General features: G+C 55.2%; 3 protein-coding genes and 1 long non-coding RNA gene across 4 annotated transcripts in view; 3 read left to right on the top strand and 1 right to left on the bottom strand.

Moving 5' to 3' along the window:
- Window positions 1–24,105, bottom strand: part of LOC145534149 (uncharacterized) — a 541,812-nt gene that overhangs the window by 441,338 nt on the left and 76,369 nt on the right. Inside the window, exons 11-14 of the long non-coding RNA XR_014074275.1 lie at window positions 23,899–24,010; window positions 16,250–16,361; window positions 8,603–8,714; window positions 955–1,066 (exon numbers count right to left, since the gene is read on the bottom strand). This is a non-coding gene — a long non-coding RNA (uncharacterized LOC145534149). The remainder of the gene's footprint in view (window positions 1–954; window positions 1,067–8,602; window positions 8,715–16,249; window positions 16,362–23,898; window positions 24,011–24,105) is intronic.
- LOC145533957 (uncharacterized) lies at window positions 1,491–6,570 on the top strand. Its single transcript, XM_081561310.1, has 3 exons — window positions 1,491–4,953; window positions 5,353–5,665; window positions 5,918–6,570. Exons 1-3 carry the CDS (start codon window positions 4,717–4,719, stop codon window positions 6,544–6,546), a joined length of 1,179 nt encoding a protein of 392 aa, XP_081417436.1. The 5' UTR covers window positions 1,491–4,716; the 3' UTR covers window positions 6,547–6,570.
- LOC145534008 (uncharacterized) lies at window positions 9,141–14,216 on the top strand. Its single transcript, XM_081561371.1, has 3 exons — window positions 9,141–12,599; window positions 12,999–13,311; window positions 13,564–14,216. The coding sequence occupies exons 1-3, from the start codon at window positions 12,363–12,365 to the stop codon at window positions 14,190–14,192; spliced, it is 1,179 nt and encodes a 392-aa protein (XP_081417497.1). The 5' UTR covers window positions 9,141–12,362; the 3' UTR covers window positions 14,193–14,216.
- On the top strand, window positions 16,789–21,873 carry LOC145533968 (uncharacterized). The gene is made up of 3 exons (XM_081561322.1): window positions 16,789–20,248; window positions 20,648–20,960; window positions 21,213–21,873. Exons 1-3 carry the CDS (start codon window positions 20,012–20,014, stop codon window positions 21,839–21,841), a joined length of 1,179 nt encoding a protein of 392 aa, XP_081417448.1. The 5' UTR covers window positions 16,789–20,011; the 3' UTR covers window positions 21,842–21,873.

Below are 24,105 nucleotides of genomic sequence, written 5' to 3'. Positions count from 1 at the left end.
CTCTACGGTGTGAAGAGGGAGGTCCCTTCTGACAGAGCTTTCCGGGTCTCAGATCTAAGCTGTTGTTTCACTGTCAGCTGTGTCTCTTCCGTTGCAGCCAGGTGGGCCACGCTGCTCCAAAGGAGCTCACAAGCTGAGTTTCAAGGGAGGTATAGAGAGGACAGGGATGGCTACAACGTACTGCAAACTGAGTGAGGGTCCCCACAATCCTCAGCAAAGGTCTGTGGTGTGCAAGTGGGGAGTAGAGGGCCCCCAAGTTCCAAAGGAAGGGAGGTAGTCGGGAGCTAAAGCCCTTGGCCGCTGTGGTAGTAGCTGCAGATGGCAGCTCGTCCACAGTGCACTTCGAATGAGGTCATATGAGCGGGACTCTGGAAATGGCTCCGAAATCGGGAGAAAGGGGTCAGGGTATGTGGGAATCCGGCGGGGGTGGGGGGTGGATGAAGGAAGGTGTCCCTCCTCTCTCCAGTGCAATTTGGTTTGGTGAGTCTCAAAGCTACCAGATGGCACTTCCCAAGTCAGGCCCCCGCAGGAATCAGGGTGGGCTGCGTGCCTCGGCCCCTGCCACAGGGACAAGCCACACCAGTGGCCTCCCTGAGCTCCAATGGCCGGATCTGGGGGTTCTGTCTGGGTGCACACCTCCTTGCTGTGGCCAAGTTCCCCCCTTCTCTGAGCACCAGCTTCATCCTCTCGAATGAGGACATCGATTGCTACCTTGGCACGTTACTCTCTTCATCCTGTGAAGACTCATTAGGCTTATCCTACAATTACTAGCTGGCCCGAAGAGATATCTCCTGAATCCAGATTAAGCTGGAGTCTCCCAGGCTCATCTGGCATGTCTTCCCTGAAGTCTGCCAAAACCCACACCCTTGCATTTCCAGGGACTCCCCTTAGCCAGCTGGGCAGAAAACCCAGCATGGTTCAAACAAGCTGACAGACAAGCGGGAGAGGACTCACGGGCAGACGGCTTCCCTCAGGTCTCGGGTGGAGCTCTGGGACCACAGCAGCAACGGGCCATCCCAGGCCCTGGGCTCAGCAGCGCCCTCATTCTCAGGCCGGCGGCTCTGCCCTGAGGGGAGCAGGAAGGTCACCAACTGCCGCAGGCGGGCCTCACGCCCCTCCCACTGCTGGAGCCTGACCTCCCCCGGCCCCACCCCTTCCCCTACCCCAGCAGGACGACAGCTCGTCTTCCCCTGGCTTCCAACGGGAGGCCAGGCCCTGGGCCCCGATTGGGCACTGCCCCAGCCCGGAGCCAATCACAGTGGCCAGGGAGGTGGAACGCACCGATTGGCCAGGGCCAGGTCATGTGACCATACTCCCCAGGAAACTCAAATATTACCAAGGTTCCCTAAGAAACCAATGAACAGAATTATCCAGTAAAGGCAAACCGTGCTTTTTAATGAGGCCAATGTCACAGAAAAAAAAAAAATGCTTCACAATGAACTGCTCAAGGAAGCTACTAAATAAACTTTCAGAAAAGTTTAGTAGTTTTTTTTTTTTTTTTTTTTAATAGGGTGACGGAGAGCTATACCTTTCCCGTCTATGTGAATTTAGGTTTAAACTAGATTTCCCTTGGCTATTATATAAGACAAAAAAACCCACATCCCCCCCTTTCACTCCCCCCCACCCCCAAAAAGTGTTTTAATCTATAGAATTTTTGTGTCCTCAGTTGTGTCTGATTCGCGGCAACTCACGAACTCTACACAGCCAGGCTCTTCCGTCCATGGAATTCAGGGCAATTTTTTCTGTCCCAGTAAATGCCCACCCTGGGTGATCCAAAGGCAAGGGCTCAGAGGCTCCTGAGAGACTAACTCCTTTCAGCTGAGCACAGAGCTGGCTCCTCACTGGGATGCCTGTGGCCTGGGGCTCCCTGAGGGGAGAGCAGCACTCGCCCCACCGTGTGGTCACTGCTGGAAGTGCAGGCTGCTCCTCACTCCCCCTTGACAGTGTCCCTGAGGGCAGAACAGTGTGAATCGAATCAAGGTGGAAATGCAAACTCCAATGCAACCAAACTCCCCACAAGGTCTCTAAAACCACTCAGGAACAGGGAATTGGAAACTGCAGGGGATGACAGGAATGGAGATGGAGACTTGACACCTTACACCGAGTTCACTTCCAGTTATCCCTAGACAAACTTTCCATGAAAACTTGTCACAAATCTCGAAGAACAATGAGCAGAAACCGGACACGTGCTTTGAGTCTTCACACGCAAAACTAAAAGCCAGTCCACAAAAAAAAAAAAAAACCCAGAGAATACAGTGGACTTTGCAAAATCAAAGATATCTACTGTGGGAAAGACCTCATGACAAAAGCAAAAGACAGGTCATACATCGCGAGACGAATGAGTGGAAACACAAAGCTTATCAAGGATGTGTCTCCAAACAGACAAAGAACACCAACGCAACAAGCCTGTGAAAACTAGGGAAAGGTCTGAAGGGACACCAGACTGAGGAAGACACACACAGAGGATCCCGGATGATGTCCAGCACTGAGGGCCTGAAGAAACAACGGTCTAGTTGCACCCCCTCAGGCCTGTGTGACCGTGGATGAGGCCTCTGTTTCCCGGTGGCTCTGAGAGATGGACAGGGAGGAAGGGGAAGAGAAGTCACTTGCATTTCTAATACTCACAGCAAAGTCTTCCAACGAGAAGGGAATTATCACCCCCACTGACAATGCCATTCACTGAAGTGATACCCACCAGTCCATCTAACCCAGAAGGGAAGGATGGACCTGTTCTCACAAAACGGCGAGAGATGGAAGAAGGAAGATCAAGCCCACACCAATCACTGGAAAGAGAAGCTGTGCTCAGGGCTTGAAAGAATTCCTATTGGGAAAATGATGTCACAGCCCCACAAGGCAATCCACAGCTTCGATGCTATTCCTCCCAAAATGCCAATGCATTTTCGCACCGAACAAAGAATTGCAAAAGGGGTACGGAGACAGAAAAGAGCCTAAACTGTCAATACAATCCGACGAAAAAGCCCCGATACGGACATCCAAGGTTGTGTGAAAGGAAATTAGACGACCAAACTAGGATCCTCAGGAGAGTATCGGAGAAGGCAATGGCGACCCACTCCAGTACTCTTGCCTGGAAAACGTCCTGGACGGAGGAGCCTGGTAGGCTGCAGGCCATGGGGTCACGCAGAGTCAGACACGACTGAAGTGACTTAGCCGCAGCAGCAGCAGCAGGACAGTATGCTATTGGGAATACAACAACACACACAGATCCAGATCGATGGAATAAAGTGGAGGGTCCAGAAACAAACCCCAGCATCCATGGTCAACTCATCTCTGACACAGAAGGGGAGAATATCCAAATGGGAACAAGAAAGCCTCTTCAATCAATGTCCATGGGAAAACCAGACAGCTACATCTGAAGAACGCTATTGGTTTTGATCTCATACCACCTCAATATAGGGGGAAAACCTCACCCTAAAGACTGATGTCATGAGATAGCTAGAAAGAAGCGTAGGTCAAAGGCTCCTTAACATCAGAGTCTCCTTGCCATTTGCTGGGCGGAGGTCGAAATGGGTCTCTTCAAGTAAGGCAAAGAGGTACACGAAGTACACCCATGGGTTTCCATCCAATGGAACCTCTTCACAACAGAGAAGCTAAGCATTCACAAATGCAAAAGATAGGAAACAGAACATGAGAGACTCCTTGCAAGTGGTGTATCTGAGAAGGGGTTCATATGGAAAGAGACGAAGAATGCACAGCACTCAGATTCCAAGAAACAACACCACCACCACCCTTGACCCTTCCCCCATGACCAACTCCGACCTAAAGCCTTTCTCTCCCTCTAACCTATCCCTAAAACATAACCCTCATCTAATCATATACATGTGCATCCCTAGCATCCATCCATCCACACACGAGAGAGAAAGAGGAAGACACAGACGGAACTGAGAAAGGAAAAGAGAGGGACACAGCCAGAGAGAGACACGGAACCAAAGAGAGGAAAGGAGTCGACGGTCCAGACTTTTCCTCAATCTGCCTCGAAGGTAGAAGCAATGACAGCGCCCTTCCACCCCAGAAGGGGGAAAAGGACGGAAGGTTTGGAGAGGAAAAGACAAGAACGCAGGGAGCCATTAGAAGCTCAGCCACCCGCAGAAGCCGAGCTGGGACACTTGAACAGAATCTCAATGGAAACAGAGGAGCAGAAAGTTGGCTACTCTTTTCTATAAGAGAGGGAGACCTTCGAGTCTTCCTTTCGGTCCTCCAACTTGGATGCGGGGTCTCAAAACAGTCAGGAGGGGGAGTGCCTTTTCCTGGGTACCACGGCACATCCAGGCCTCGTTCTGCCCCATTCTGTGCTGTGTCAGCCCTGGATGGAATCTTTCTTTCTGAAGTCTCAGCGCACAAGCTCCACGTGATATCGGCCCCAGGTGGAAAGGCATGGAGCTGCTCGTAGGCCGACAGACCTAGGAAGCAGATGGGAGAATGACCACCACTCTGCAGATGGAGAGACTGGGGCAACCCTGAGGGGCATATGCTTGTCCAGGGCCACACCACTTATGAGAAGAAGGAGCCTGGTCTGAGAGCAGTGGGGTCCTCGGAGCTCAGGCCCTGGCTGAACCCAGGCCTCCCCAGGGCTGTGGGCTGGGCTGTGTGGGTGTCACTGTGCCTGCACATGGCCTAAGGGGGGTGGTCGAGCAGTCAGAAACCCAGAGATTCCCTTGGGAAGTTTTGGGGAAGGGACCTCAGCACGAACCCCAGGAGATGATGTCACCTGCCGGCAACAGAACCCAACAGAACCCGCAGCCCGGGTATCCAGGCCTCCAGAGCGGAGAGGAGCCCCCAGCCAGTTCACTGGCTGCCAGGATGTTCTGCTGTTTGCCCCTGCCCAGAGGCCGGGGCCTCAGGAGTGCTCACAGGCAGTGTGCGCGGGCACCCTGTCGACGTTGGCTCAGGACACCCCCGAGAGGCCTCTGGCCCTTTGCCCGGAGAAACAGAAAGGTAACACGGGGAGCCCCAGGACGGACCAGGCCGCCTCTCCCATGCCACCCGGAAACACCGGGTCCTTTGCCTGTGTGTGTGGATGCGGGTTTCTTGGGGTGTGTCTCCCTCAAGGAAGCCCAGGCGGATGTGGGGTCAGAAGCCTGCGGACAAGTTGTGTCCACACCCCAGGGGAGAGCAGGCTGGGCGGGATGGGGAGAGTGCGGGCAGCGGCGGCCGCCCAGGCGGACCTCACACCCTCAGGTGGGACTCTTTCCTCCCGGGTGGGGATCTGAGCAGACACACGTCTCTGACCCTTCTGGGAAGAGAAGTTCGAGCAGGCAGAAGCAGCGGCTCCACTGCCCAGGCCCAGCTCGGAAAACTCCTAGCATGGCTGGCTGACGGTCACTGTCGTTGCAGAGCTTCCCACGTGATGAGGCCGAGGACGGGGACACCCCATCCACCTCCCGGAGGGAGGGGTCGGAGCACCACCCCCCCGCCCGTGAGGCCCAGTGCAGGCTCCAGGTGAGCGTGCCCACGGAGGCATCAGCCCCACCGGGGGAGAAGCGGAGGCGGGGAAGGCCTGCTGCCGAGACACCGCCCAGGATACACCCGGCGGCCCAGTCTGAGGCTGCCACGGAGCTCAGCACACCCGGCTCCGACCCAGAGTCCCGAGAACCCCGGCCTCTGAGGCAGCAGGAGGACCTGGAGCCCAGCACGCCAGAGCACAGAGGTGAGGACGCTGGGGCTGGTGCACGGGAGTGTGTGGGGAGGGGGTGCTGAGCTACACAGGGACGAGTCCCCGAAAGCTGCTGCTGGGCCTGCAGCAAGCGCTGGCCTCACACCCCCCGCCCCCCATCTTGCACACTTCAGTCCCAAAAGACATCCGACGCTGGGTATTCTTTGGGAATCTCTTGGAAGCTTTCTGTCCCGGGAGACGCACATGCCAAGGCTGGCCTGTGGGCAAACTTTGCTTCTCCCCCAGCTCTAGCACTGGCCTCCAACTGGAACCAGGCTCCGCTTCCCAGACCTGTCCCTACAGAGGTGCTGGCTCCAGGTGCAGGACCCAGGGATCCACCGAGGGCAGATGGAGAACCGAGACTTGCCCTCGCAGAGACACCAGGCCAGCTGGGTACTGGCCAGCACACCGGGCAGATCGGATCTCCATGCCTGCAGGACCCCCAGCCCCAGGCACTGATGTCCCACCCCCTCAGCCAGAACCTCCACCTCCACGTGCACCTCTACCTGCTCGGGCTCTGGCAGGAGAACCCGAGGCAGAGGAGGAGTCACCGCCTCGGCAGGGAGAGCCTGCCCTGGCTCCCGCGCAACACCCAGACGCCCACGATGACTCACCCACCCCTGCAGGGAGAACGAGCCCCCGCTCTGGACAGACACCCAGAGCCCTTGCCGGAAACACCACGTCCAGGGGAGCGGTCGGCTCTGCAGCCTCCATCCCCGTCTGCTCACCGTGGACGCTGGCAACTCGGTCTGCCCCCAGGGGACATGGAGTTCCTTTCCCCTGAACTGCTTTGCATTTGCTTTGTTTCCACCTTTCTGGTGATGTTTTATTTTTTGTATGGTTTCCTGTACTTTTGTTGGTTAAGTTGGGATTAGTAAACTTTTTCATCATTGTTGCAATTTGGGAACACTGTTGTGTAACTCTGGTGATACTGTGTTACCATCACCACTTTGTAGTTTCAGACCCGTTTGATCTTTATGCCCCACCCCCCCAACAAAGCCTGGATTCAAGGCAAGCACGCCCTGTTCATCCCTTCCCCCGATCCTGAACACAATTTCATCCTTTCTTTGTGCATTCCTTCCTATATTCTTGGTGTCCCCAATCAATGACTCTCAGTGAAATGACTGACGGAGTGTTTTTTGGACTCTCCAACTACTGTAAGACTCCATTGGAGAGTTCTCATTTGTATGTCATTTGAACTAGCCTTTGATATCTGAAAGGACGGTGTACGTCCTTTCAAGATACCATGTGCCAAACGAAGCCCTTTTGGCAACTGCCATCATTATCTCCAGGCAGGCATTGCTGTGTCAAGGGTGACATCTCAGCCAGAAGGCAGAGGCTGAGCTCGTCTTGTTGCACCAGCTCCCAAAAGAAGCCAAGAAAGGGAGCTGGAACAACAAACCACCCCAACACCCAGGAAAGCGTTCTTCATGACAGAAGGCTAGAAAATGACCCAACATCCTTGTGGCCCAGAACCCCTCTAGAAAATCACTGTTCCATAAAAAAGAGAAACACATGGGAAGTTCCAAGGAGAGGCAATGCCCATGGCCCGTGTACTTGAGAGACGGCCTGACCGCTCCGGGGAAGACACGCACCGACGGAACCCCTTGGGAAACAGCAGTGATAGTCCTCACCGTCGTAAGGGTTTCCTCTGGGGACAACCTGCCCGGGGCACCACACGAGGGAGCAGACCGGCTTCTCTTCCTCTGCCCCCACACCATTCACTCATGAAGGCAGCTCAGGTGTTCTCATGCCCTGCCTGCCTGCCTGCCTGGCTCATCCGTGAGCTGTGACCACCTACAGGGCAGGACTCCACCTTCTCCTCTCTGTGTACCGTGAATCTGCACACAGTGGGCTTGCAGAACCTTAGGAGACTTGAGCCATTCCCACTCGAGCCAGAACCCTCCCCAGGAAGGAAAACAGCTGTGGAGTCATTTTGGCCCCAGCACTGGTTCGAAAGCCTGGCGCCTCCTACAGCCTCTACGGTGTGAAGAGGGAGGTCCCTTCTGACAGAGCTTTCCGGGTCTCAGATCTAAGCTGTTGTTTCACTGTCAGCTGTGTCTCTTCCGTTGCAGCCAGGTGGGCCACGCTGCTCCAAAGGAGCTCACAAGCTGAGTTTCAAGGGAGGTATAGAGAGGACAGGGATGGCTACAACGTACTGCAAACTGAGTGAGGGTCCCCACAATCCTCAGCAAAGGTCTGTGGTGTGCAAGTGGGGAGTAGAGGGCCCCCAAGTTCCAAAGGAAGGGAGGTAGTCGGGAGCTAAAGCCCTTGGCCGCTGTGGTAGTAGCTGCAGATGGCAGCTCGTCCACAGTGCACTTCGAATGAGGTCATATGAGCGGGACTCTGGAAATGGCTCCGAAATCGGGAGAAAGGGGTCAGGGTATGTGGGAATCCGGCGGGGGTGGGGGTGGATGAAGGAAGGTGTCCCTCCTCTCTCCAGTGCAATTTGGTTTGGTGAGTCTCAAAGCTACCAGATGGCACTTCCCAAGTCAGGCCCCCGCAGGAATCAGGGTGGGCTGCGTGCCTCGGCCCCTGCCACAGGGACAAGCCACACCAGTGGCCTCCCTGAGCTCCAATGGCCGGATCTGGGGGTTCTGTCTGGGTGCACACCTCCTTGCTGTGGCCAAGTTCCCCCCTTCTCTGAGCACCAGCTTCATCCTCTCGAATGAGGACATCGATTGCTACCTTGGCACGTTACTCTCTTCATCCTGTGAAGACTCATTAGGCTTATCCTACAATTACTAGCTGGCCCGAAGAGATATCTCCTGAATCCAGATTAAGCTGGAGTCTCCCAGGCTCATCTGGCATGTCTTCCCTGAAGTCTGCCAAAACCCACACCCTTGCATTTCCAGGGACTCCCCTTAGCCAGCTGGGCAGAAAACCCAGCATGGTTCAAACAAGCTGACAGACAAGCGGGAGAGGACTCACGGGCAGACGGCTTCCCTCAGGTCTCGGGTGGAGCTCTGGGACCACAGCAGCAACGGGCCATCCCAGGCCCTGGGCTCAGCAGCGCCCTCATTCTCAGGCCGGCGGCTCTGCCCTGAGGGGAGCAGGAAGGTCACCAACTGCCGCAGGCGGGCCTCACGCCCCTCCCACTGCTGGAGCCTGACCTCCCCCGGCCCCACCCCTTCCCCTACCCCAGCAGGACGACAGCTCGTCTTCCCCTGGCTTCCAACGGGAGGCCAGGCCCTGGGCCCCGATTGGGCACTGCCCCAGCCCGGAGCCAATCACAGTGGCCAGGGAGGTGGAACGCACCGATTGGCCAGGGCCAGGTCATGTGACCATACTCCCCAGGAAACTCAAATATTACCAAGGTTCCCTAAGAAACCAATGAACAGAATTATCCAGTAAAGGCAAACCGTGCTTTTTAATGAGGCCAATGTCACAGAAAAAAAAAAAAATGCTTCACAATGAACTGCTCAAGGAAGCTACTAAATAAACTTTCAGAAAAGTTTAGTAGTTTTTTTTTTTTTTTTTTAATAGGGTGACGGAGAGCTATACCTTTCCCGTCTATGTGAATTTAGGTTTAAACTAGATTTCCCTTGGCTATTATATAAGACAAAAAAACCCACATCCCCCCCTTTCACTCCCCCCCACCCCCAAAAAGTGTTTTAATCTATAGAATTTTTGTGTCCTCAGTTGTGTCTGATTCGCGGCAACTCACGAACTCTACACAGCCAGGCTCTTCCGTCCATGGAATTCAGGGCAATTTTTTCTGTCCCAGTAAATGCCCACCCTGGGTGATCCAAAGGCAAGGGCTCAGAGGCTCCTGAGAGACTAACTCCTTTCAGCTGAGCACAGAGCTGGCTCCTCACTGGGATGCCTGTGGCCTGGGGCTCCCTGAGGGGAGAGCAGCACTCGCCCCACCGTGTGGTCACTGCTGGAAGTGCAGGCTGCTCCTCACTCCCCCTTGACAGTGTCCCTGAGGGCAGAACAGTGTGAATCGAATCAAGGTGGAAATGCAAACTCCAATGCAACCAAACTCCCCACAAGGTCTCTAAAACCACTCAGGAACAGGGAATTGGAAACTGCAGGGGATGACAGGAATGGAGATGGAGACTTGACACCTTACACCGAGTTCACTTCCAGTTATCCCTAGACAAACTTTCCATGAAAACTTGTCACAAATCTCGAAGAACAATGAGCAGAAACCGGACACGTGCTTTGAGTCTTCACACGCAAAACTAAAAGCCAGTCCACAAAAAAAAAAAAAACCCAGAGAATACAGTGGACTTTGCAAAATCAAAGATATCTACTGTGGGAAAGACCTCATGACAAAAGCAAAAGACAGGTCATACATCGCGAGACGAATGAGTGGAAACACAAAGCTTATCAAGGATGTGTCTCCAAACAGACAAAGAACACCAACGCAACAAGCCTGTGAAAACTAGGGAAAGGTCTGAAGGGACACCAGACTGAGGAAGACACACACAGAGGATCCCGGATGATGTCCAGCACTGAGGGCCTGAAGAAACAACGGTCTAGTTGCACCCCCTCAGGCCTGTGTGACCGTGGATGAGGCCTCTGTTTCCCGGTGGCTCTGAGAGATGGACAGGGAGGAAGGGGAAGAGAAGTCACTTGCATTTCTAATACTCACAGCAAAGTCTTCCAACGAGAAGGGAATTATCACCCCCACTGACAATGCCATTCACTGAAGTGATACCCACCAGTCCATCTAACCCAGAAGGGAAGGATGGACCTGTTCTCACAAAACGGCGAGAGATGGAAGAAGGAAGATCAAGCCCACACCAATCACTGGAAAGAGAAGCTGTGCTCAGGGCTTGAAAGAATTCCTATTGGGAAAATGATGTCACAGCCCCACAAGGCAATCCACAGCTTCGATGCTATTCCTCCCAAAATGCCAATGCATTTTCGCACCGAACAAAGAATTGCAAAAGGGGTACGGAGACAGAAAAGAGCCTAAACTGTCAATAAAATCCGACGAAAAAGCCCCGATACGGACATCCAAGGTTGTGTGAAAGGAAATTAGACGACCAAACTAGGATCCTCAGGAGAGTATCGGAGAAGGCAATGGCGACCCACTCCAGTACTCTTGCCTGGAAAACGTCCTGGACGGAGGAGCCTGGTAGGCTGCAGGCCATGGGGTCACGCAGAGTCAGACACGACTGAAGTGACTTAGCCGCAGCAGCAGCAGCAGGACAGTATGCTATTGGGAATACAACAACACACACAGATCCAGATCGATGGAATAAAGTGGAGGGTCCAGAAACAAACCCCAGCATCCATGGTCAACTCATCTCTGACACAGAAGGGGAGAATATCCAAATGGGAACAAGAAAGCCTCTTCAATCAATGTCCATGGGAAAACCAGACAGCTACATCTGAAGAACGCTATTGGTTTTGATCTCATACCACCTCAATATAGGGGGAAAACCTCACCCTAAAGACTGATGTCATGAGATAGCTAGAAAGAAGCGTAGGTCAAAGGCTCCTTAACATCAGAGTCTCCTTGCCATTTGCTGGGCGGAGGTCGAAATGGGTCTCTTCAAGTAAGGCAAAGAGGTACACGAAGTACACCCATGGGTTTCCATCCAATGGAACCTCTTCACAACAGAGAAGCTAAGCATTCACAAATGCAAAAGATAGGAAACAGAACATGAGAGACTCCTTGCAAGTGGTGTATCTGAGAAGGGGTTCATATGGAAAGAGACGAAGAATGCACAGCACTCAGATTCCAAGAAACAACACCACCACCACCCTTGACCCTTCCCCCATGACCAACTCCGACCTAAAGCCTTTCTCTCCCTCTAACCTATCCCTAAAACATAACCCTCATCTAATCATATACATGTGCATCCCTAGCATCCATCCATCCACACACGAGAGAGAAAGAGGAAGACACAGACGGAACTGAGAAAGGAAAAGAGAGGGACACAGCCAGAGAGAGACACGGAACCAAAGAGAGGAAAGGAGTCGACGGTCCAGACTTTTCCTCAATCTGCCTCGAAGGTAGAAGCAATGACAGCGCCCTTCCACCCCAGAAGGGGGAAAAGGACGGAAGGTTTGGAGAGGAAAAGACAAGAACGCAGGGAGCCATTAGAAGCTCAGCCACCCGCAGAAGCCGAGCTGGGACACTTGAACAGAATCTCAATGGAAACAGAGGAGCAGAAAGTTGGCTACTCTTTTCTATAAGAGAGGGAGACCTTCGAGTCTTCCTTTCGGTCCTCCAACTTGGATGCGGGGTCTCAAAACAGTCAGGAGGGGGAGTGCCTTTTCCTGGGTACCACGGCACATCCAGGCCTCGTTCTGCCCCATTCTGTGCTGTGTCAGCCCTGGATGGAATCTTTCTTTCTGAAGTCTCAGCGCACAAGCTCCACGTGATATCGGCCCCAGGTGGAAAGGCATGGAGCTGCTCGTAGGCCGACAGACCTAGGAAGCAGATGGGAGAATGACCACCACTCTGCAGATGGAGAGACTGGGGCAACCCTGAGGGGCATATGCTTGTCCAGGGCCACACCACTTATGAGAAGAAGGAGCCTGGTCTGAGAGCAGTGGGGTCCTCGGAGCTCAGGCCCTGGCTGAACCCAGGCCTCCCCAGGGCTGTGGGCTGGGCTGTGTGGGTGTCACTGTGCCTGCACATGGCCTAAGGGGGGTGGTCGAGCAGTCAGAAACCCAGAGATTCCCTTGGGAAGTTTTGGGGAAGGGACCTCAGCACGAACCCCAGGAGATGATGTCACCTGCCGGCAACAGAAACCAACAGAACCCGCAGCCCGGGTATCCAGGCCTCCAGAGCGGAGAGGAGCCCCCAGCCAGTTCACTGGCTGCCAGGATGTTCTGCTGTTTGCCCCTGCCCAGAGGCCGGGGCCTCAGGAGTGCTCACAGGCAGTGTGCGCGGGCACCCTGTCGACGTTGGCTCAGGACACCCCCGAGAGGCCTCTGGCCCTTTGCCCGGAGAAACAGAAAGGTAACACGGGGAGCCCCAGGACGGACCAGGCCGCCTCTCCCATGCCACCCGGAAACACCGGGTCCTTTGCCTGTGTGTGTGGATGCGGGTTTCTTGGGGTGTGTCTCCCTCAAGGAAGCCCAGGCGGATGTGGGGTCAGAAGCCTGCGGACAAGTTGTGTCCACACCCCAGGGGAGAGCAGGCTGGGCGGGATGGGGAGAGTGCGGGCAGCGGCGGCCGCCCAGGCGGACCTCACACCCTCAGGTGGGACTCTTTCCTCCCGGGTGGGGATCTGAGCAGACACACGTCTCTGACCCTTCTGGGAAGAGAAGTTCGAGCAGGCAGAAGCAGCGGCTCCACTGCCCAGGCCCAGCTCGGAAAACTCCTAGCATGGCTGGCTGACGGTCACTGTCGTTGCAGAGCTTCCCACGTGATGAGGCCGAGGACGGGGACACCCCATCCACCTCCCGGAGGGAGGGGTCGGAGCACCACCCCCCCGCCCGTGAGGCCCAGTGCAGGCTCCAGGTGAGCGTGCCCACGGAGGCATCAGCCCCACCGGGGGAGAAGCGGAGGCGGGGAAGGCCTGCTGCCGAGACACCGCCCAGGATACACCCGGCGGCCCAGTCTGAGGCTGCCACGGAGCTCAGCACACCCGGCTCCGACCCAGAGTCCCGAGAACCCCGGCCTCTGAGGCAGCAGGAGGACCTGGAGCCCAGCACGCCAGAGCACAGAGGTGAGGACGCTGGGGCTGGTGCACGGGAGTGTGTGGGGAGGGGGTGCTGAGCTACACAGGGACGAGTCCCCGAAAGCTGCTGCTGGGCCTGCAGCAAGCGCTGGCCTCACACCCCCCGCCCCCCATCTTGCACACTTCAGTCCCAAAAGACATCCGACGCTGGGTATTCTTTGGGAATCTCTTGGAAGCTTTCTGTCCCGGGAGACGCACATGCCAAGGCTGGCCTGTGGGCAAACTTTGCTTCTCCCCCAGCTCTAGCACTGGCCTCCAACTGGAACCAGGCTCCGCTTCCCAGACCTGTCCCTACAGAGGTGCTGGCTCCAGGTGCAGGACCCAGGGATCCACCGAGGGCAGATGGAGAACCGAGACTTGCCCTCGCAGAGACACCAGGCCAGCTGGGTACTGGCCAGCACACCGGGCAGATCGGATCTCCATGCCTGCAGGACCCCCAGCCCCAGGCACTGATGTCCCACCCCCTCAGCCAGAACCTCCACCTCCACGTGCACCTCTACCTGCTCGGGCTCTGGCAGGAGAACCCGAGGCAGAGGAGGAGTCACCGCCTCGGCAGGGAGAGCCTGCCCTGGCTCCCGCGCAACACCCAGACGCCCACGATGACTCACCCACCCCTGCAGGGAGAACGAGCCCCCGCTCTGGACAGACACCCAGAGCCCTTGCCGGAAACACCACGTCCAGGGGAGCGGTCGCCTCTGCAGCCTCTATCCCCGTCTGCTCACCGTGGACGCTGGCAACTCGGTCTGCCCCCAGGGGACATGGAGTTCCTTTCCCCTGAACTGCTTTGCATTTGGTTTGTTTCCACCTTTCTGGTGATGTTTTATTTTTTGTATGGTTTCCTGTACTTTTGTTGGTTAAGTTGGGATTAGTAAACTTTTTCATCATTGTTGCAATTTGGGAACACTGTTGTGTAACTCTGGTGATACTGTGTTACCATCACCACTTTGTAGTTTCAGACCCGTTTGATCTTTATGCCCCACCCCCCCAACAAAGCCTGGATTCAAGGCAAGCACGCCCTGTTCATCCCTTCCCCCGATCCTGAACACAATTTCATCCTTTCTTTGTGCATTCCTTCCTATATTCTTGGTGTCCCCAATCAATGACTCTCAGTGAAATGACTGACGGAGTGTTTTTTGGACTCTCCAACTACTGTAAGACTCCATTGGAGAGTTCTCATTTGTATGTCATTTGAACTAGCCTTTGATATCTGAAAGGACGGTGTACGTCCTTTCAAGATACCATGTGCCAAACGAAGCCCTTTTGGCAACTGCCATCATTATCTCCAGGCAGGCATTGCTGTGTCAAGGGTGACATCTCAGCCAGAAGGCAGAGGCTGAGCTCGTCTTGTTGCACCAGCTCCCAAAAGAAGCCAAGAAAGGGAGCTGGAACAACAAACCACCCCAACACCCAGGAAAGCGTTCTTCATGACAGAAGGCTAGAAAATGACCCAACATCCTTGTGGCCCAGAACCCCTCTAGAAAATCACTGTTCCATAAAAAAGAGAAACACATGGGAAGTTCCAAGGAGAGGCAATGCCCATGGCCCGTGTACTTGAGAGACGGCCTGACCGCTCCGGGGAAGACACGCACCGACGGAACCCCTTGGGAAACAGCAGTGATAGTCCTCACCGTCGTAAGGGTTTCCTCTGGGGACAACCTGCCCGGGGCACCACACGAGGGAGCAGACCGGCTTCTCTTCCTCTGCCCCCACACCATTCACTCATGAAGGCAGCTCAGGTGTTCTCATGCCCTGCCTGCCTGCCTGCCTGGCTCATCCGTGAGCTGTGACCACCTACAGGGCAGGACTCCACCTTCTCCTCTCTGTGTACCGTGAATCTGCACACAGTGGGCTTGCAGAACCTTAGGAGACTTGAGCCATTCCCACTCGAGCCAGAACCCTCCCCAGGAAGGAAAACAGCTGTGGAGTCATTTTGGCCCCAGCACTGGTTCGAAAGCCTGGCGCCTCCTACAGCCTCTACGGTGTGAAGAGGGAGGTCCCTTCTGACAGAGCTTTCCGGGTCTCAGATCTAAGCTGTTGTTTCACTGTCAGCTGTGTCTCTTCCGTTGCAGCCAGGTGGGCCACGCTGCTCCAAAGGAGCTCACAAGCTGAGTTTCAAGGGAGGTATAGAGAGGACAGGGATGGCTACAACGTACTGCAAACTGAGTGAGGGTCCCCACAATCCTCAGCAAAGGTCTGTGGTGTGCAAGTGGGGAGTAGAGGGCCCCCAAGTTCCAAAGGAAGGGAGGTAGTCGGGAGCTAAAGCCCTTGGCCGCTGTGGTAGTAGCTGCAGATGGCAGCTCGTCCACAGTGCACTTCGAATGAGGTCATATGAGCGGGACTCTGGAAATGGCTCCGAAATCGGGAGAAAGGGGTCAGGGTATGTGGGAATCCGGCGGGGGTGGGGGGTGGATGAAGGAAGGTGTCCCTCCTCTCTCCAGTGCAATTTGGTTTGGTGAGTCTCAAAGCTACCAGATGGCACTTCCCAAGTCAGGCCCCCGCAGGAATCAGGGTGGGCTGCGTGCCTCGGCCCCTGCCACAGGGACAAGCCACACCAGTGGCCTCCCTGAGCTCCAATGGCCGGATCTGGGGGTTCTGTCTGGGTGCACACCTCCTTGCTGTGGCCAAGTTCCCCCCTTCTCTGAGCACCAGCTTCATCCTCTCGAATGAGGACATCGATTGCTACCTTGGCACGTTACTCTCTTCATCCTGTGAAGACTCATTAGGCTTATCCTACAATTACTAGCTGGCCCGAAGAGATATCTCCTGAATCCAGATTAAGCTGGAGTCTCCCAGGCTCATCTGGCATGTCTTCCCTGAAGTCTGCCAAAACCCACACCCTTGCATTTCCAGGGACTCCCCTTAGCCAGCTGGGCAGAAAACCCAGCATGGTTCAAACAAGCTGACAGACAAGCGGGAGAGGACTCACGGGCAGACGGCTTCCCTCAGGTCTCGGGTGGAGCTCTGGGACCACAGCAGCAACGGGCCATCCCAGGCCCTGGGCTCAGCAGCGCCCTCATTCTCAGGCCGGCGGCTCTGCCCTGAGGGGAGCAGGAAGGTCACCAACTGCCGCAGGCGGGCCTCACGCCCCTCCCACTGCTGGAGCCTGACCTCCCCCGGCCCCACCCCTTCCCCTACCCCAGCAGGACGACAGCTCGTCTTCCCCTGGCTTCCAACGGGAGGCCAGGCCCTGGGCCCCGATTGGGCACTGCCCCAGCCCGGAGCCAATCACAGTGGCCAGGGAGGTGGAACGCACCGATTGGCCAGGGCCAGGTCATGTGACCATACTCCCCAGGAAACTCAAATATTACCAAGGTTCCCTAAGAAACCAATGAACAGAATTATCCAGTAAAGGCAAACCGTGCTTTTTAATGAGGCCAATGTCACAGAAAAAAAAAAAAAATGCTTCACAATGAACTGCTCAAGGAAGCTACTAAATAAACTTTCAGAAAAGTTTAGTAGTTTTTTTTTTTTTTTTTTTAATAGGGTGACGGAGAGCTATACCTTTCCCGTCTATGTGAATTTAGGTTTAAACTAGATTTCCCTTGGCTATTATATAAGACAAAAAAACCCACATCCCCCCCTTTCACTCCCCCCCACCCCCAAAAAGTGTTTTAATCTATAGAATTTTTGTGTCCTCAGTTGTGTCTGATTCGCGGCAACTCACGAACTCTACACAGCCAGGCTCTTCCGTCCATGGAATTCAGGGCAATTTTTTCTGTCCCAGTAAATGCCCACCCTGGGTGATCCAAAGGCAAGGGCTCAGAGGCTCCTGAGAGACTAACTCCTTTCAGCTGAGCACAGAGCTGGCTCCTCACTGGGATGCCTGTGGCCTGGGGCTCCCTGAGGGGAGAGCAGCACTCGCCCCACCGTGTGGTCACTGCTGGAAGTGCAGGCTGCTCCTCACTCCCCCTTGACAGTGTCCCTGAGGGCAGAACAGTGTGAATCGAATCAAGGTGGAAATGCAAACTCCAATGCAACCAAACTCCCCACAAGGTCTCTAAAACCACTCAGGAACAGGGAATTGGAAACTGCAGGGGATGACAGGAATGGAGATGGAGACTTGACACCTTACACCGAGTTCACTTCCAGTTATCCCTAGACAAACTTTCCATGAAAACTTGTCACAAATCTCGAAGAACAATGAGCAGAAACCGGACACGTGCTTTGAGTCTTCACACGCAAAACTAAAAGCCAGTCCACAAAAAAAAAAAAAACCCAGAGAATACAGTGGACTTTGCAAAATCAAAGATATCTACTGTGGGAAAGACCTCATGACAAAAGCAAAAGACAGGTCATACATCGCGAGACGAATGAGTGGAAACACAAAGCTTATCAAGGATGTGTCTCCAAACAGACAAAGAACACCAACGCAACAAGCCTGTGAAAACTAGGGAAAGGTCTGAAGGGACACCAGACTGAGGAAGACACACACAGAGGATCCCGGATGATGTCCAGCACTGAGGGCCTGAAGAAACAACGGTCTAGTTGCACCCCCTCAGGCCTGTGTGACCGTGGATGAGGCCTCTGTTTCCCGGTGGCTCTGAGAGATGGACAGGGAGGAAGGGGAAGAGAAGTCACTTGCATTTCTAATACTCACAGCAAAGTCTTCCAACGAGAAGGGAATTATCACCCCCACTGACAATGCCATTCACTGAAGTGATACCCACCAGTCCATCTAACCCAGAAGGGAAGGATGGACCTGTTCTCACAAAACGGCGAGAGATGGAAGAAGGAAGATCAAGCCCACACCAATCACTGGAAAGAGAAGCTGTGCTCAGGGCTTGAAAGAATTCCTATTGGGAAAATGATGTCACAGCCCCACAAGGCAATCCACAGCTTCGATGCTATTCCTCCCAAAATGCCAATGCATTTTCGCACCGAACAAAGAATTGCAAAAGGGGTACGGAGACAGAAAAGAGCCTAAACTGTCAATACAATCCGACGAAAAAGCCCCGATACGGACATCCAAGGTTGTGTGAAAGGAAATTAGACGACCAAACTAGGATCCTCAGGAGAGTATCGGAGAAGGCAATGGCGACCCACTCCAGTACTCTTGCCTGGAAAACGTCCTGGACGGAGGAGCCTGGTAGGCTGCAGGCCATGGGGTCACGCAGAGTCAGACACGACTGAAGTGACTTAGCCGCAGCAGCAGCAGCAGGACAGTATGCTATTGGGAATACAACAACACACACAGATCCAGATCGATGGAATAAAGTGGAGGGTCCAGAAACAAACCCCAGCATCCATGGTCAACTCATCTCTGACACAGAAGGGGAGAATATCCAAATGGGAACAAGAAAGCCTCTTCAATCAATGTCCATGGGAAAACCAGACAGCTACATCTGAAGAACGCTATTGGTTTTGATCTCATACCACCTCAATATAGGGGGAAAACCTCACCCTAAAGACTGATGTCATGAGATAGCTAGAAAGAAGCGTAGGTCAAAGGCTCCTTAACATCAGAGTCTCCTTGCCATTTGCTGGGCGGAGGTCGAAATGGGTCTCTTCAAGTAAGGCAAAGAGGTACACGAAGTACACCCATGGGTTTCCATCCAATGGAACCTCTTCACAACAGAGAAGCTAAGCATTCACAAATGCAAAAGATAGGAAACAGAACATGAGAGACTCCTTGCAAGTGGTGTATCTGAGAAGGGGTTCATATGGAAAGAGACGAAGAATGCACAGCACTCAGATTCCAAGAAACAACACCACCACCACCCTTGACCCTTCCCCCATGACCAACTCCGACCTAAAGCCTTTCTCTCCCTCTAACCTATCCCTAAAACATAACCCTCATCTAATCATATACATGTGCATCCCTAGCATCCATCCATCCACACACGAGAGAGAAAGAGGAAGACACAGACGGAACTGAGAAAGGAAAAGAGAGGGACACAGCCAGAGAGAGACACGGAACCAAAGAGAGGAAAGGAGTCGACGGTCCAGACTTTTCCTCAATCTGCCTCGAAGGTAGAAGCAATGACAGCGCCCTTCCACCCCAGAAGGGGGAAAAGGACGGAAGGTTTGGAGAGGAAAAGACAAGAACGCAGGGAGCCATTAGAAGCTCAGCCACCCGCAGAAGCCGAGCTGGGACACTTGAACAGAATCTCAATGGAAACAGAGGAGCAGAAAGTTGGCTACTCTTTTCTATAAGAGAGGGAGACCTTCGAGTCTTCCTTTCGGTCCTCCAACTTGGATGCGGGGTCTCAAAACAGTCAGGAGGGGGAGTGCCTTTTCCTGGGTACCACGGCACATCCAGGCCTCGTTCTGCCCCATTCTGTGCTGTGTCAGCCCTGGATGGAATCTTTCTTTCTGAAGTCTCAGCGCACAAGCTCCACGTGATATCGGCCCCAGGTGGAAAGGCATGGAGCTGCTCGTAGGCCGACAGACCTAGGAAGCAGATGGGAGAATGACCACCACTCTGCAGATGGAGAGACTGGGGCAACCCTGAGGGGCATATGCTTGTCCAGGGCCACACCACTTATGAGAAGAAGGAGCCTGGTCTGAGAGCAGTGGGGTCCTCGGAGCTCAGGCCCTGGCTGAACCCAGGCCTCCCCAGGGCTGTGGGCTGGGCTGTGTGGGTGTCACTGTGCCTGCACATGGCCTAAGGGGGGTGGTCGAGCAGTCAGAAACCCAGAGATTCCCTTGGGAAGTTTTGGGGAAGGGACCTCAGCACGAACCCCAGGAGATGATGTCACCTGCCGGCAACAGAACCCAACAGAACCCGCAGCCCGGGTATCCAGGCCTCCAGAGCGGAGAGGAGCCCCCAGCCAGTTCACTGGCTGCCAGGATGTTCTGCTGTTTGCCCCTGCCCAGAGGCCGGGGCCTCAGGAGTGCTCACAGGCAGTGTGCGCGGGCACCCTGTCGACGTTGGCTCAGGACACCCCCGAGAGGCCTCTGGCCCTTTGCCCGGAGAAACAGAAAGGTAACACGGGGAGCCCCAGGACGGACCAGGCCGCCTCTCCCATGCCACCCGGAAACACCGGGTCCTTTGCCTGTGTGTGTGGATGCGGGTTTCTTGGGGTGTGTCTCCCTCAAGGAAGCCCAGGCGGATGTGGGGTCAGAAGCCTGCGGACAAGTTGTGTCCACACCCCAGGGGAGAGCAGGCTGGGCGGGATGGGGAGAGTGCGGGCAGCGGCGGCCGCCCAGGCGGACCTCACACCCTCAGGTGGGACTCTTTCCTCCCGGGTGGGGATCTGAGCAGACACACGTCTCTGACCCTTCTGGGAAGAGAAGTTCGAGCAGGCAGAAGCAGCGGCTCCACTGCCCAGGCCCAGCTCGGAAAACTCCTAGCATGGCTGGCTGACGGTCACTGTCGTTGCAGAGCTTCCCACGTGATGAGGCCGAGGACGGGGACACCCCATCCACCTCCCGGAGGGAGGGGTCGGAGCACCACCCCCCCGCCCGTGAGGCCCAGTGCAGGCTCCAGGTGAGCGTGCCCACGGAGGCATCAGCCCCACCGGGGGAGAAGCGGAGGCGGGGAAGGCCTGCTGCCGAGACACCGCCCAGGATACACCCGGCGGCCCAGTCTGAGGCTGCCACGGAGCTCAGCACACCCGGCTCCGACCCAGAGTCCCGAGAACCCCGGCCTCTGAGGCAGCAGGAGGACCTGGAGCCCAGCACGCCAGAGCACAGAGGTGAGGACGCTGGGGCTGGTGCACGGGAGTGTGTGGGGAGGGGGTGCTGAGCTACACAGGGACGAGTCCCCGAAAGCTGCTGCTGGGCCTGCAGCAAGCGCTGGCCTCACACCCCCCGCCCCCCATCTTGCACACTTCAGTCCCAAAAGACATCCGACGCTGGGTATTCTTTGGGAATCTCTTGGAAGCTTTCTGTCCCGGGAGACGCACATGCCAAGGCTGGCCTGTGGGCAAACTTTGCTTCTCCCCCAGCTCTAGCACTGGCCTCCAACTGGAACCAGGCTCCGCTTCCCAGACCTGTCCCTACAGAGGTGCTGGCTCCAGGTGCAGGACCCAGGGATCCACCGAGGGCAGATGGAGAACCGAGACTTGCCCTCGCAGAGACACCAGGCCAGCTGGGTACTGGCCAGCACACCGGGCAGATCGGATCTCCATGCCTGCAGGACCCCCAGCCCCAGGCACTGATGTCCCACCCCCTCAGCCAGAACCTCCACCTCCACGTGCACCTCTACCTGCTCGGGCTCTGGCAGGAGAACCCGAGGCAGAGGAGGAGTCACCGCCTCGGCAGGGAGAGCCTGCCCTGGCTCCCGCGCAACACCCAGACGCCCACGATGACTCACCCACCCCTGCAGGGAGAACGAGCCCCCGCTCTGGACAGACACCCAGAGCCCTTGCCGGAAACACCACGTCCAGGGGAGCGGTCGGCTCTGCAGCCTCCATCCCCGTCTGCTCACCGTGGACGCTGGCAACTCGGTCTGCCCCCAGGGGACATGGAGTTCCTTTCCCCTGAACTGCTTTGCATTTGGTTTGTTTCCACCTTTCTGGTGATGTTTTATTTTTTGTATGGTTTCCTGTACTTTTGTTGGTTAAGTTGGGATTAGTAAACTTTTTCATCATTGTTGCAATTTGGGAACACTGTTGTGTAACTCTGGTGATACTGTGTTACCATCACCACTTTGTAGTTTCAGACCCGTTTGATCTTTATGCCCCACCCCCCCAACAAAGCCTGGATTCAAGGCAAGCACGCCCTGTTCATCCCTTCCCCCGATCCTGAACACAATTTCATCCTTTCTTTGTGCATTCCTTCCTATATTCTTGGTGTCCCCAATCAATGACTCTCAGTGAAATGACTGACGGAGTGTTTTTTGGACTCTCCAACTACTGTAAGACTCCATTGGAGAGTTCTCATTTGTATGTCATTTGAACTAGCCTTTGATATCTGAAAGGACGGTGTACGTCCTTTCAAGATACCATGTGCCAAACGAAGCCCTTTTGGCAACTGCCATCATTATCTCCAGGCAGGCATTGCTGTGTCAAGGGTGACATCTCAGCCAGAAGGCAGAGGCTGAGCTCGTCTTGTTGCACCAGCTCCCAAAAGAAGCCAAGAAAGGGAGCTGGAACAACAAACCACCCCAACACCCAGGAAAGCGTTCTTCATGACAGAAGGCTAGAAAATGACCCAACATCCTTGTGGCCCAGAACCCCTCTAGAAAATCACTGTTCCATAAAAAAGAGAAACACATGGGAAGTTCCAAGGAGAGGCAATGCCCATGGCCCGTGTACTTGAGAGACGGCCTGACCGCTCCGGGGAAGACACGCACCGACGGAACCCCTTGGGAAACAGCAGTGATAGTCCTCACCGTCGTAAGGGTTTCCTCTGGGGACAACCTGCCCGGGGCACCACACGAGGGAGCAGACCGGCTTCTCTTCCTCTGCCCCCACACCATTCACTCATGAAGGCAGCTCAGGTGTTCTCATGCCCTGCCTGCCTGCCTGCCTGGCTCATCCGTGAGCTGTGACCACCTACAGGGCAGGACTCCACCTTCTCCTCTCTGTGTACCGTGAATCTGCACACAGTGGGCTTGCAGAACCTTAGGAGACTTGAGCCATTCCCACTCGAGCCAGAACCCTCCCCAGGAAGGAAAACAGCTGTGGAGTCAATTTGGCCCCAGCACTGGTTCGAAAGCCTGGCGCCTCCTACAGCCTCTACGGTGTGAAGAGGGAGGTCCCTTCTGACAGAGCTTTCCGGGTCTCAGATCTAAGCTGTTGTTTCACTGTCAGCTGTGTCTCTTCCGTTGCAGCCAGGTGGGCCACGCTGCTCCAAAGGAGCTCACAAGCTGAGTTTCAAGGGAGGTATAGAGAGGAGAGGGATGGCTACAACGTACTGCAAACTGAGTGAGGGTCCCCACAATCCTCAGCAAAGGTCTGTGGTGTGCAAGTGGGGAGTAGAGGGCCCCCAAGTTCCAAAGGAAGGGAGGTAGTCGGGAGCTAAAGCCCTTGGCCGCTGTGGTAGTAGCTGCAGATGGCAGCTCGTCCACAGTGCACTTCGAATGAGGTCATATGAGCGGGACTCTGGAAATGGCTCCGAAATCGGGAGAAAGGGGTCAGGGTATGTGGGAATCCGGCGGGGGTGGGGGGTGGATGAAGGAAGGTGTCCCTCCTCTCTCCAGTGCAATTTGGTTTGGTGAGTCTCAAAACTACCAGATGGCACTTCCCAAGTCAGGCCCCCGCAGGAATCAGGGTGGGCTGCGTGCCTCGGCCCCTGCCACAGGGACAAGCCACACCAGTGGCCTCCCTGAGCTCCAATGGCCGGATCTGGGGGTTCTGTCTGGGTGCACACCTCCTTGCTGTGGCCAAGTTCCCCCCTTCTCTGAGCACCAGCTTCATCCTCTCGAATGAGGACATCGATTGCTACCTTGGCACGTTACTCTCTTCATCCTGTGAAGACTCATTAGGCTTATCCTACAATTACTAGCTGGCCCGAAGAGATATCTCCTGAATCCAGATTAAGCTGGAGTCTCCCAGGCTCATCTGGCATGTCTTCCCTGAAGTCTGCCAAAACCCACACCCTTGCATTTCCAGGGACTCCCCTTAGCCAGCTGGGCAGAAAACCCAGCATGGTTCAAACAAGCTGACAGACAAGCGGGAGAGGACTCACGGGCAGACGGCTTCCCTCAGGTCTCGGGTGGAGCTCTGGGACCACAGCAGCAACGGGCCATCCCAGGCCCTGGGCTCAGCAGCGCCCTCATTCTCAGGCCGGCGGCTCTGCCCTGAGGGGAGCAGGAAGGTCACCAACTGCCGCAGGCGGGCCTCACGCCCCTCCCACTGCTGGAGCCTGACCTCCCCCGGCCCCACCCCTTCCCCT

The sequence above is a fragment of the Giraffa tippelskirchi genome, chromosome 14 (assembly GCF_054371585.1).
Source record: "Giraffa tippelskirchi isolate mGirTip1 chromosome 14, T2T-mGirTip1v1.2.pri, whole genome shotgun sequence".
Lineage (NCBI taxonomy): Eukaryota > Metazoa > Chordata > Mammalia > Artiodactyla > Giraffidae > Giraffa > Giraffa tippelskirchi.
The sequence above is the reverse complement of the archived record's forward strand: the minus strand, read 5'-3'. Positions and strand labels throughout refer to the sequence as shown.

Bases quoted from the DNA above. Each gene is read 5' to 3' on its own strand.
- LOC145533957 (XM_081561310.1), top strand. From the start codon at position 4,717: ATGATGTCACCTGCCGGCAACAGAACCCAACAGAACCCGCAGCCCGGG. The intron at 4,954-5,352 runs GTAACACGGGGA...CTGTCGTTGCAG, and splicing joins TTGCCCGGAGAAACAGAAAG to AGCTTCCCACGTGATGAGGC. The intron at 5,666-5,917 runs GTGAGGACGCTG...CTTCTCCCCCAG, and splicing joins CAGCACGCCAGAGCACAGAG to CTCTAGCACTGGCCTCCAAC.
- LOC145533968 (XM_081561322.1), top strand. From the start codon at position 20,012: ATGATGTCACCTGCCGGCAACAGAACCCAACAGAACCCGCAGCCCGGG. The intron at 20,249-20,647 runs GTAACACGGGGA...CTGTCGTTGCAG, and splicing joins TTGCCCGGAGAAACAGAAAG to AGCTTCCCACGTGATGAGGC. The intron at 20,961-21,212 runs GTGAGGACGCTG...CTTCTCCCCCAG, and splicing joins CAGCACGCCAGAGCACAGAG to CTCTAGCACTGGCCTCCAAC.
- LOC145534008 (XM_081561371.1), top strand. From the start codon at position 12,363: ATGATGTCACCTGCCGGCAACAGAAACCAACAGAACCCGCAGCCCGGG. The intron at 12,600-12,998 runs GTAACACGGGGA...CTGTCGTTGCAG, and splicing joins TTGCCCGGAGAAACAGAAAG to AGCTTCCCACGTGATGAGGC. The intron at 13,312-13,563 runs GTGAGGACGCTG...CTTCTCCCCCAG, and splicing joins CAGCACGCCAGAGCACAGAG to CTCTAGCACTGGCCTCCAAC.